Source organism: Odontomachus brunneus, unplaced genomic scaffold (genome assembly GCF_010583005.1).
Source record: "Odontomachus brunneus isolate Ranch 3 - 2012 unplaced genomic scaffold, Obru_v1 Obru_scaffold_005, whole genome shotgun sequence".
In the NCBI taxonomy this organism is placed as follows: Eukaryota; Metazoa; Arthropoda; class Insecta; order Hymenoptera; family Formicidae; genus Odontomachus; species Odontomachus brunneus.
The window spans coordinates 2708540-2720850 of NW_022639455.1; the positions used below are offsets into that span (position 1 = coordinate 2708540).

A 12311-nucleotide genomic window follows, 5' to 3' on the forward strand; every position below is an offset into this window, starting at 1 on the left:
CCCCCCCCCCCCCCCCCCCGCCATTTGATTCTCTCTCGACATAATCAAAATAATAGATCACGACGTTTTCTTTGTTTCTCGTCTCAGTCTCGCTCTACTCTGAAAAGAAAAGAGTACAGTACAATACATTTCATCGTTAGGCTTTTTCGTTATTTTATAATACCGACGAGATATATTAGCGTATTACTATTGATAAACACGCGGGAGAAGAAAACACGTAAAAACGCCGTTTAAGTACGAACATGTATATTAGCATTTATACTTTAAACACACAGAAGGGCGTATTTCTCGCGAGCCTTTTCGGCGGGGATACCTGTGTATGGCAGTTTTTAGTTTATTTTCATACGCGCGAAGCGAGAGTATTAATAGCGACCCGTGCGATAACACGATAAAACTGTCTTACCGCATGAAAATGACGAAGGTGAGCAAATGCGCGAGTGAGTGAGTGAGTGAGTGAGTGAGAGGGTGAGTGTGAGAGAAAGTTTAAATCAACGATACTTTTTTAAACGTAGCACGTTCGATGCGAGGCGAATCAAATACGATTCTGTATTTTTGAACGTTTAAAGGCTAAAACAATTTCGATGTCGATAACAAGACTAGCTCTAGGTATAGTTCGACGAACAGGCAGGAAGAGTCGTTCATCTAAATGTTTCAAACTGGGAGATTCTAGTATTATACGTAAACGCGCGCTGAAAGTTTCCTATCCATTGCGATTGTGGGATCGTTCCGTTTTTCGTCCGTCAAGGACATTCTCGTTATAGTTGTCACACACACTTGTTCACACACCACGGTCGTTTTTCCAACGCGGGCCGATCGATTTCGAGATCGTTTACGTTACGAAGTATTATTATCAACGTTGAAGCGTTTCATACGAAACATCGATTTCTCAATTGGCGCAAGCCAATTTTTGTCCGGGATGACGCACTTAGACGGGATTCTTCATTCGCATCGACGATTGATCAACGTTAATTGATTATTGATCAATCGTGACGATCATTTCTGAGTATCTCGAATTAAGTATCCGGGTATCCTGACATCTCTGATATGTTGCGACTTGTCGAAAGATTTGCCTTCTATTTTCTCCTTGTCTCGGTCTCGCATGTTTCTAGAGAATCATTGCTGAAACTACGAGTAAGCGTAGCTGTATAGTAGCGATTCAACCAGAGAACATTACTGTGCAATACGTAATCGAATTCGAGGAATTTGTGTTGCTCGTCAAATTCTACATTTTCTCCTTTTTTTTTGTTATATTTAGACTAACTATTGTGGTGGCATTTCGTCGAAACTCATTGAGAAGGCCATATTCATAAGTGACTTTGATTGAACTGTAAAATTATTTTTATATTCGTGAGCGAGATCAGAGAATGATCGATATTAGAATTGTTAGATAGAACAATAGACGAATTATTCTCGCTGAGAGCTTTAATTGCATTTGGGAATACAGATGTCGAAAGATATAAAAGGGATATTATATTTATTGTTTATAAATTATTTCGTCTCTACACATAAAATAAAAATTCTCGTCCTGAGGAAAAGAGGGTGAGAGGGACACTGGCGGCCGTTGAATCGGTTAAACTTCTCCTCTCTCGAGCGGAAGAAGAACAACGTCGATTTTTCGTTGACGAAACGTTCCTCGTTTTCCATCGTGTAATCAGGATCATACGTGTCGCTTGCATTTTTCTCTTATAGCGAGTGCCTCGATGCGTCCGAGTGCACGTCGAAGCGCAGCTCGACACGTCGCGCGTACAAGAAACCGGTTTTGGATGCGTGTGCGTGCGCGCGATCACGCGATCGGCACGTGTACATATAAGATTTACGAAGTAATGTAACTCCTTAGTGGTCTAACTCGAATCATACAAAAAGCGGTCCGGCACGCACGATGCTTTCTTCCGTGTTTTAGGATGACCGAGCGGCCGAGCGTAGAAACGTTCATTGCGCGTACACTCGCTGTTCTTCGGGTCTAAGAAAAATTCGATTTTTCCCGCTTGAAACTAAATAAACTATCTTCGATAATTGTTAACCGTAAGCTCGTTATTAGGTAGCGTCTCTCGAAAGTTGAGTCTAGCTTTTTTCGAATCGACGGGCACTAAAGTACGCCATACGTCCTTTCATTGTAACGATCGCTCACATAGACGGAACGTATCGTTTTTTACACTTTCCGCCGCTTTAAAAGCAGACATTACACCGGTAAGAGATAATAGTTATTATCATCATCATTATTATTATTATTATTAATTATCAGCGATAATTCCTGCGATACTCTTTGCGCCTCTCTCTCTCTCTCCTTTCCTCTCTTTCTTTCTTTCTTTCTCTCAGCGCGCCTATATTACGAAATGACGCGATATCGTCACACTTTCGAGATTACTTTTTAAATCGTACATCATAAAGAGAGGGGCGACATAACAAGGTCTATGAAGAGCAATACGAAAACATCTGTAAAATATGACGAAATTAGCGACCACTCCATTCGAAATGTTTGATTTTCCGTTGTGTGAAATGACGGAATTACATTGATAGATGTCGAGATTTTCCGTTGTGTGAAATGACGGAATTACATTGATAGATGTCGAGATTTTACTTTAATAGATTCTACCTCTGTATTTCGTTTATCAACACACGAGTGTCTGCAATCAAAAAACTGTTCCACTGTGTAGACTCTGATCCGTTATTAATAATTACTACTCAACGTAGCCTGCGATTTGTTACAGTTGTTTTCCTCTTGTTTCGTGTTTGACGTGCGCGCGCGATGATGGAGTGGTTTCTGAAGAATCGACTGAGCTCTCCTGTGATACGCAGATGTCACCATATAATTTCATAATAAACGTTTGTATTGAAACATATATATATACATATTATATATATATATATATATATATATTTATGTATATACACGGTGGGTCATTTTACGGGACCCACCCAAATTTCTCTATAGGTAAGCCAAATATAGAAAAATAGTTAAGATAAAACTTGTTCAGGACAATGGGGGTCATCTTTCTCAATAAATGAATTTGACCTTGAGGTCAAATTTCAAGGTTATTTGGAGGTCATAGTGATTTTTTTAAATGGGACCGCATACTTTTGACACCGGATTCGAAGAAAGCGGGAAATTTTACGTCAGAAATGATATTTTTAAATTTTTTATTTTGACCTTTAGAAGGTCAAATCAAGGTTTTAAAAACGCTCAGAAGCTGTTTAAATGCGATTATCTTTTAGCATTACCCAGAAACAACGACGTGGGCGTAGTAAGTTCTGTTTCCTTTGGGGTGCTTGATTATCGTGAGTCCCCTTGCCTCACGGTAAACAAGCACCCCAAACGTGAGAGGCAAGGGGACTCACGATAATCAAGCACCCCAAAGGAAACAGAACTTACTACATCCACGTCATTGTTTCTGGATAATGCTAAAAATAAGATAATCGCATTTAAACAAACAGCTTCTGATCGCTTTTAAAACCTTGATTTGACCTTCTAAAGGTCAAAATAAAAAATTTAAAAATATTTCTGACGTAAAATTTCCCGCTCTTTTCGAATCCGGTGTCAAAAGTAGGCGGTCCCATTTAAAAAAATCACTATGACCTCCAAATGACCTTGAAATTTGACCTCAAGGTCAAATTCATTTATTGAGAAAGATGATCCCCATTGTCCTGAACAAGTTTTGTCTTAACTATTTTTCTATATCTGGCTTACCTTTGGAGAAATCTGGATGGGTTCCGTAAAATGGCCCACCGTGTATATATATTATATTGTATATATCGTAATCGCGTTCCCGACTTTCTTCCCGATCGACCCCGGTAACGACGACGACGACGGTGGTGGAGAAGATTCAAAGAATAGAAGAAGTGTGCCGAATGCACACACTCACTCCCATTAAATACTTGTTCTTCTACTTTTTCCCGTACGAATTACGCGAGGGCGATTTTATCATGCGTATGCTATCTCATGACGCGTGTGTTTATACATGTATGTTGTTTACAGATGACAACTCATGGCAAAGATATCACTTGACATTTGGTACGCTGAGAGAAAGAAGGAAACGTATCTGGCAATCGAAATAGAGAGTCACAGTCGACTTTTCCATCGCGAATCGAAAGCGATATTGCATATATGTGCTATTAGTTAAGTAGAACTACGATACACGAAAAAGAAATGAAATGTATTTTTGCTAACAGGTCATATTTCCCTGAACTTTTCGAGTTGTAGCTGTAATTTTCAAGGTAAAACGGAACTTCTTCGTCGATAACGATTGCTGGTCGCAAATAGTACTACTTGTAAACTATCGTGTTGCAATAATATATGTATATCGCGAGGTCATATCGCTGGCAAATATCGTCCACGTTATCAACTGCTGACAATTTTAATCTTTACATGAATGAATTCATTCGGACGGAGCTGTCTACGGGCAACAAACTTCGCTATCGGGGAGCTTGTGTAAAATTACGCCGCAGTTCTCTCGAGAAGAGTCTTCGTCGAATTCGTTCCTTCTTTTCTCAGCAGCCCACCGTCTCTGTCTTAATTTTAAAGCAGAAAAACTCAGAGGGCTTCAGTCGAAGTGGGAGATTTATTTCAGCTTCGTCTTAAGAGACCTTGGTGGAGAGCGCAGAATGTGAGATTCAGCTCTCCGCCATCATAACCCTCACTTTCCTCCTCCCACCGAGTTGTTCGCGTCTTATCGACAATCCGCGATTACGACGACAGAACAGACAGGTCGGCTGATGTCGGCTGTTTAGAGGCGAGACATAGCAACGTCGGCAACGGTGTTAGTAGCGACCAGTACATACGTACGCTTAATCGACGGAATTGATTTATAAAGAGTCTATAAAGTCTAACATCGTGTGTACGGGGCTCAGAGCCGTGTAATAAATAAAGAGAAGAGGCAGAAGAAGAAGGTGATGAGACGATGATGCATGCAACTGTTGCCCGCGGCTACAACGCAATTACGTACACGAGTAACTCTTATACATAGTATAAATAACGAGAAATAAATTAATAATGCGAAACACACACACACACATGTTGCGCGATGCATAGCGTGATTATGTAAACCTGTTGACATGTAATGTCCATGTTCTAATAAAGATTTAGAATATTTTCTATAAACGGTTGTGTCGCGCGGCATCGACTGCGACGAAGAGAGCGTGTACTCTATCACTCGCGTATACTACTGTGTCCAAAAAGTAAGACCAATTTAAAATTTTTTTTTTAATCTTTATTTATTATTCCAAATCTATTTCGTCGCCTTCAAAGTAATCCCCCTCAGACACAATACACTTATGCCAACGTTTTTTTCCAACCCTGCGGTTGGAAACCGTATTACGTGATGTATATAAACCCACACTGCAGTGATAGATATAAACCCACCATCTCACACTGCATTGGTTCTTCGAGACCATTTTGCTAAAAATTCGACCCATATCGTTCCACAACCACCATATTCACTTGATTTAGCACCGTGTGATTTCTGGCTATTCCCTAAACTCAAAAGACCGCTCCGGGGACACCGTTTTGACTCGATTGAAGAGATACAAGCTGAATCGAAGAAAGCTTTGAAGGCCATTCCGGAAATCGACTTTAACAACTGTTTCGAGGGTTGGAAAAAACGTTGGCATAAGTGTATTGTGTCTGAGGGGGATTACTTTAAAGGCGACGAAATAGATTTGGAATATTAAATAAAGATTTAAAAAAAAAATTTTAAATTGGTCTTACTTTTTGGGCACAGTAGTATTATTCGATCACTATGTAAGTTTTCACAAGCTTTCATTGGTGCATTCTAAGATTAAATACTAATCGACTCGCAAAAGCGTACGTTTCGTACGTCACTAAACTTATAACTTATATATTTTCGTAAAAAATAATCTCTAAAAAATTCTCTCTCGAGTTTCCGGCTGAATGGACCAGCCATTCAACAGTAAAGTAAAACAAACATTCGTCTTACGTCTCGTAAAAACTTGCGCAATCAATGTTATCATCTTCGCTCCTGCCTCATGAGGATTCTCTCAGTATATGCCTCAGCATCTCGTCCTCCTTGAAACACTGGATCAACATGTCCTCGTACCTGAGCAAAAATATGTTTCAGTTGATCTATGCAACTCGCGAAAGAAAGATAATGCTCAATGATCCAATGTAAAGTATCTTTAATTGTTAATCAAAGATTATATATTAGTTTATATAATAGTTAACTTTATTACTTGAGAGGTATTCGAGTACTCTCCTGCGGAACTGTACCCAACAAGCGAACCCTCTTCAGTATGGTGTCGGCTACCACCCTCTCGTACTCCAAGTAGCTTTCGTCCTGAGTGAACCACAACGCTAAGGCGCATCTCCTGCCGCTACGTACAGCTCGAACACCATGAAGATTCTCACCACCGGCGGAGAAGGCTACCATACGTCCGCATCGGGGCTGCACAGTGCCTTGAACCCGACGTTCCTTCCGATCGTCGACGAAGAAGAACTCGCCGCCGTCGAAGTCGTCGTTGAGATACAGAATCGCCGAGTAGTCTCGCCACGTATACGCAGGACTCTCCCGCACGCAGGAGCTCTCGTTCTTTATCAGGCAATTGTCAGCGTGTATCTCGTGGCTCAGGTCGGTCCGATTCGTCGGTGCATCTGCAACCAAACAATCTATGTGATAAGGTGGAATCCTCTTCCCGACATTCTCTCCGTTCTCCAGTGACGTGTACTCGTGCACTTGTGTGATATTATTCGTGTGTCTTTGAGCACAAACAGCTTGCTTTCGTTTAATAAAACGGATTAATTTGCACATGCCATACCAACTGTTACGATGCGAGCATGTCAGCAAAAGTGACCAGAAGCGCGAGGATGCGTCAGGTAAAAATTACCGGGTAATGCCGTTCGGCAGACCAAATGGGTGTAGGTGAAATACAGTTGTTGATCAAGGTCGAAATACCTTTCCACGTGATCGCGAGCCGCTTCCGTGTGTCGTAAGAGCAGTTCCAGTAGCTCTGGTTTCGTCAGACCGAAATACACCATCTGCAACGAGGACAACGTGCTGAGATCAACTTTATCAAAAATTACTCTTAGAAAAGTTTTACACGATATTCTTGTCTCAGCTTATTTAATGAACGACAACTTTGTTACATGCGAATAATTCTTACCAAAGCGGTTCTGCCGACAGTCACGCCTTGGAAACGTTCATAAGGCGAATGCGGGCTCTTGTTCTCGTCGTAGCCATCTCCTTCCACGGTAATCTGAAATTTATGAGTTTGATTGAAATTTGATAAAAATTATGAATTGACAACAATAAGGAGATCATTTTTATGGTAGGATGTTTCCTAAAAAATTAAACTTTACTTGTCCGCTAAAAGAAGGATTCTTTTTGATTCGTTTTAAAGTTCTTTGAACTTTATTGATTTAGCTAGGAAATATTACCTGAGCCAGTTGCGTAAGCAGATCGCACTCGGTCGAATTGAGGAAACCGTCGGCTACGTAGCGATTCCTTCCACCGAGCTCATTTTCCGCTGCTAGCAATCGTACATCTTTCACCGCGATTCGGTCTCGTCGCGTCTCTCTTTCCTCTTCCTTATCTCGAATTACCGATAAATTCCCCAAGTACTGCATCCGAGTGGATGGAGAATGACCCGGAGGAGGATGTAAGATCAATCTTGCGAAAGAGTTCTGAAAGAAAGTCGCAATGAGTACAAAATGCTGAAACGACATTCGTAGCGCCTGCATTCCTACGTAGTTATAAGCGCAGAAGCAAATAGGGTTGCATTTAAACAGATCAAACGAGTATCCCCTTATGAAGACTTGTGTGCGGGAACATTAAATTGAATATCTTTAATTAGTTTAAATTCTATAAAATAATGTCAAATAGTGTGATCCGATATTTCCACAATGAAAGTTCACTTAACAGAATATTTCTGAATGTTTTTTATTGTTCTTTCAATATATATCACAATATATATCCATAAAGAGCAGAGAGTATCTTAGTATTAAAGTTAATGGCAATGTACTCGGCGCAGTCTAGATCATTTACAAACGGTCGGTTTAAGCACGGTATCTGATGGTCACGTTTATGCGTGCGTCATCCTTCGGACAAAAATTCAAAGAACAGCATATAACGAAGAGTCCCTTATTATTCTGTCGACACACGATGAATACATCGCGCGATCGCGTTGATTATGTCTTGCTCTTTACCTTTCCTAATTCTTGCTCCTCCTCCTTTTTCTTCTTCGTTTTCTTCTTGTCAGTCTTCTTCGCGTTCTTCTTGGTGAACGCGTCAAACCTGGCGTCGATCACTGCGAACTCCTCCGATATGTAATGCAACAGCATCAACTCATACTCTTGCCTCTTCACGTAAACAAGTGCCTCCTGAAAACAGCTTTCATTGAATCCACAAGTTTATTAAGATATTTCTAGGATGAACATCATTATAAAAAGGAGAAATTGTCTCGCTTATCATGACTTTTCTTGGACAACATCAATGTTCAGCAACCGAGTAACTTAATTTTTACGTACCTGTCTTGGCATAAAGTATTCATCTGTCACTTTCGGCTGGGTGCTATAATAATCCTTATTATGAAGCATTGTCTCATCCACAGGTAAAAACAATAAATAACTTGCAACCGCTGCGCAGGCTGCTTTTATATTGCCCACTATTCACAAAATAAAGGAAAGGGTTACTTTTAAAGATATCATTTTCAGCGATGAAAATGATATCTTTAAGTGATCCCTAAGCGTATCCCCTATGATACGGTGTCGCTTCCCTAACAGCACAGATATCCAGGAGACGTCCAGAGTACGTCCTGAGAACATCCTAGGGACGTTTCTACGTCCTCAGGACATCTTTGGGACGTCCCCAGGAGATTTTGTGCTGTATGAATTTATAATCCTCTCTTGAAGATATATAGAGTTGAAGATGTTATCAAGTAGAATGTCTCAATCGAATCAATTGAATAAAATTAAACCACTCACACTTGTAATAAGCGAATTGCAAGTAATTGTAATGACTGCTGAGCAAATTGCTCCGATATTCGCCGTTCACGCTGTTCAACCCGAGCGAACATCCACGCTTGCACTTCAGACAGAATGCAAAATGATCTAAAAGAGAAAGAATTATGGAGCTAATGACGAACGACGATATTATACATTGTTGTTGAAAATTATGAATCAGAGCACATCTTACTCGCTATGGACGAAGTAAACTCGGGGTACCACCCTTGGTCGAACGGCCCCTCGCAATAAATCCTGCATTCCTCCTCGGATTCCATGTAAGACGCGAGGGAACTCTCGAATTCGTCCACGGCTTCCTTATAATTCTCATCCTCGTATGCCTGAACTCCACGGATGTACATTTCAACGAAGGGTGCTGCTTCCAGATTCATAATTCTTTCTTCGACCACGTCGGGTAGGGTCAGGTAGTGCTTGAGATGCCTCCTCGTCATTTCGTGATCAGGATGATAAGTCAGGAAGGTGAAGACCGCGTTCGCCGCGTCCTGATATTTTCCTATCTACAACAAATTATGTAGAACTGTAGTTACCATAATATTGATCAATATTCGGACGGAAAACTCGCGCTTTACTTCGCGAATAAATATGTTTTGATGATGCTCAGCTTGCGGCCGCGGAGATAATTTTATCAATTCGGAACAGATTCTTTCTTTCATATTTCGACAGAAACGTCTTCAAGGCTTTCCAAGACTTCTGCAACTTTATCGAGTTATAAGCGATTACGCAAATCCTCCAAAATAGAGCCGCGCTATCTAATAATTATCTAATAAGACGCTATCTAATAATTATCTAATAAGACGATGATGCGTATCGTCATCGCGGGTCAAGCCGCTAGAGTCGTTAAAGCGCGGGCGTAGTGTGCCAGCCACGCCAAAATTGCGTAATCCGCCAGATTAGGATTTGGATAGGAGCATGTATTTTCATGACGATACGAATCTTTCGCAAGCGAATAATCGTCCCTCTCTCTTCGCCTTTTCTTCCCCGCTTCCTTCTCTTCTATTTCTCTTTCTGTGAGAAGAAATACGCGCGGTCTAAATGACGCAAGTTAGAAACCGTGTCGAACATAACTAAATGATTAATTAAATTGAATTAAAATCTTCAAATGCTAATGTAATACTTCAGACAACACGAGATATCCCAAAGTCACCTAGAGTATGCCCAGCACGTCCTAAAGAATATCTTAGAACACTCTGATCTTGCTTTAAATGATGGATACATAAAGATAAGGTTACATTATGTGCAAAGTCTGAATTTCTCAACGTGAATCAATAATTATCTTTTTGATTCATATCGATTTAGATTAGAATTCAAATTTTATGCAATGTTATCGTCTTGTATTTACTATTATGCATAAGGGAGCACATCTAGGAAGATCTCAGGATGTTCTGTGCTACCCGAGATATAATTCATATAGCACAATACATCCAAAATACGTCCTAGAGATTTTCCAGGAATATTACATATTCCTAGACGCCTCTAGGATATATTTTGGACATTTGTGTTGTGTGAGAAAATTGAAGATTTTGCGCGCTTTATCCTCACCGAGATGATCTTAGACGAAAGGAGAGACTGTTGAAATATACGTCCGAGCAGCGCGTTTATTATCATACCTGGAAATAGCAGATGTGAAGATACTCGTAAGCAGCGCGATCAACGAATTTCTTCTCTAAAACGCGTGGGAGTCGCTTGAGCGCCCCCGCGCCCGCGATATCTCGATAATCCTGATTGCATTTCATTAAGCAGAGCGTTTCCCGCACTTTCCTCTCGTAGAAATGTAGATCCTCGATGTCCTCGGCGAAGATTGGCGAGGAGCCCGCCGTCTCCATTTGGCATTTTCGTCGGCATATCGTCACCATACGTTTGTACTTCTTGTATCTGCAAAACGTCGCAGATTTAAAGACACGCTAAACACTGCCCGTTAACAATAATTGAGAGTTAAGTAAGTTCACATCTCGATTGATCGATTTCCCAAAGAAAAATTGTCACGTAAGGTTTAAGTCCCGGCCTAACCGCCGTCACAACAAGACGTGTTCGAATAAATTCGGACCTTGTGATTTTTTTTAGAACGTGCCTTGGAATTTTCCAAGGAACTTTTACTCTCGATATCATACTATAAATCGGAATTGGGACATAACTTTTAGAGAGGCCTGGAACCAAAGATTGAAGTCACGTAAGGTTTGAAACAGACGCGAGATGCGCGCGCACGATCACACGAAAATGACCGGTTTTCTCCGTCGCGACGAGTAGCCGTATGAATTCTCGGAGCGCATCCAATTTACTTCATGACTTATTACGTCATGTCACAAGGCCGGTACTTCGCGTCAAGGCTTAATCACTTCAACGCCACGCTAAACCGGGAGCTGTGAGAGAGTCGCGTGTCATGACCAACGCAACTCGTGACGCAACTCATCTCCGTCGAGTCTTCCTCCGTCGTCGAGATCTTGGATTAGGTATTCTACGTTCTCCTTACAATATATTAATTCTATCCCATCAGACATATTGCCGAGAAATTAACGTATGTCGATTTGATTCGCAAGCGACTTGGGCTCAGCTGCTCCAACCGAATGGTAAACTAACTAACATTTAAGACATGAGTCTACATTTATTTATTTCGAAGGAAGATAGACGTGTGATTTAACGGTTAGTAAACCTTAGATCAGTCGGTTGGTGAAACTGGGCCTTAAAGTTAGCGTCAATCGAGCGCGCTGTAGGATCGATATATCGAGGTCTTGGCGGCGAGGAGAAATGGAAGAAGCGCCGGAAGGATGTTCCAAGGACGACTCCAACATACCTGTGCAGAGCCTCGTTGAAGTCTAAGATGCAGCCGCGCCAGTCCTCGTCGAGGTACGCCTGGACCGCGTTGTCAAAGATCTCGGCGAGCGGGACGTCTTGTTCTTGGCGATTGTCCTGGCTAACTTCATCGTTGTCGTCGTCAATCTCATTGGTCTCGATCACATCGGCGCGGCACGTGCACGCAGCTAGCAGTAGCACGAGCGGAGCGACAACAAGCAGCTTCATCTTCGCGGCGCTTCCGCTTCTTCCTCCTCTTAACGGGCCGTTGTCTGGAGCCGCACTGACGACGATACGCAAGCCACATGGCCGCTAAAGCGCGGATCACTTACGCGTGGGTCGGATGTCGCGCTCACGCATACACGCACGCAGCCGCCGTTGTAGATCACCGTATACAGGGCGACTCACAAGAGGATATAACGTAAGGTGACCAGATTTCCCAGCTCAGAGTCCGGGACACTTCATAAATGTGTCGAGCGAAGAAGGGACAGAAAAAGTCACTGAAAATTATATATATATATATATATATATATATATATATATATATATATATATA

General features: G+C 41.5%; 1 protein-coding gene and 1 long non-coding RNA gene across 3 annotated transcripts in view; one reads left to right on the forward strand and one right to left on the reverse strand.

Annotated features, from left to right (window-relative positions):
- Positions 1–5577: 5577 nt before the first annotated feature.
- LOC116847855 (prolyl 3-hydroxylase 2-like) lies at positions 5578–12022 on the reverse strand. 2 transcript variants are annotated; one of them, XM_032823323.1, is made up of 11 exons: positions 11757–12022; positions 10576–10840; positions 9141–9465; positions 8930–9055; positions 8474–8610; positions 8153–8326; positions 7385–7630; positions 7111–7203; positions 6835–6985; positions 6184–6601; positions 5578–6050 (listed from the first exon to the last, which is right to left on the reverse strand). In XM_032823323.1, the coding sequence occupies exons 1-11, from the start codon at positions 11981–11983 to the stop codon at positions 5978–5980; spliced, it is 2235 nt and encodes a 744-aa protein (XP_032679214.1). In that variant the 5' UTR covers positions 11984–12022; the 3' UTR covers positions 5578–5977. The 2 variants fall into 2 exon arrangements, with proteins under 2 accessions (XP_032679214.1, XP_032679224.1); XM_032823333.1 differs by lacking the exon at positions 11757–12022 and adding an exon at positions 11013–11271.
- LOC116847906 overlaps positions 11406–12311 on the forward strand; it is a 4000-nt gene continuing 3094 nt past the window's right edge. The window contains exons 1-2 of the long non-coding RNA XR_004378853.1: positions 11406–11532; positions 11621–12181. This is a non-coding gene — a long non-coding RNA (uncharacterized LOC116847906). The remainder of the gene's footprint in view (positions 11533–11620; positions 12182–12311) is intronic.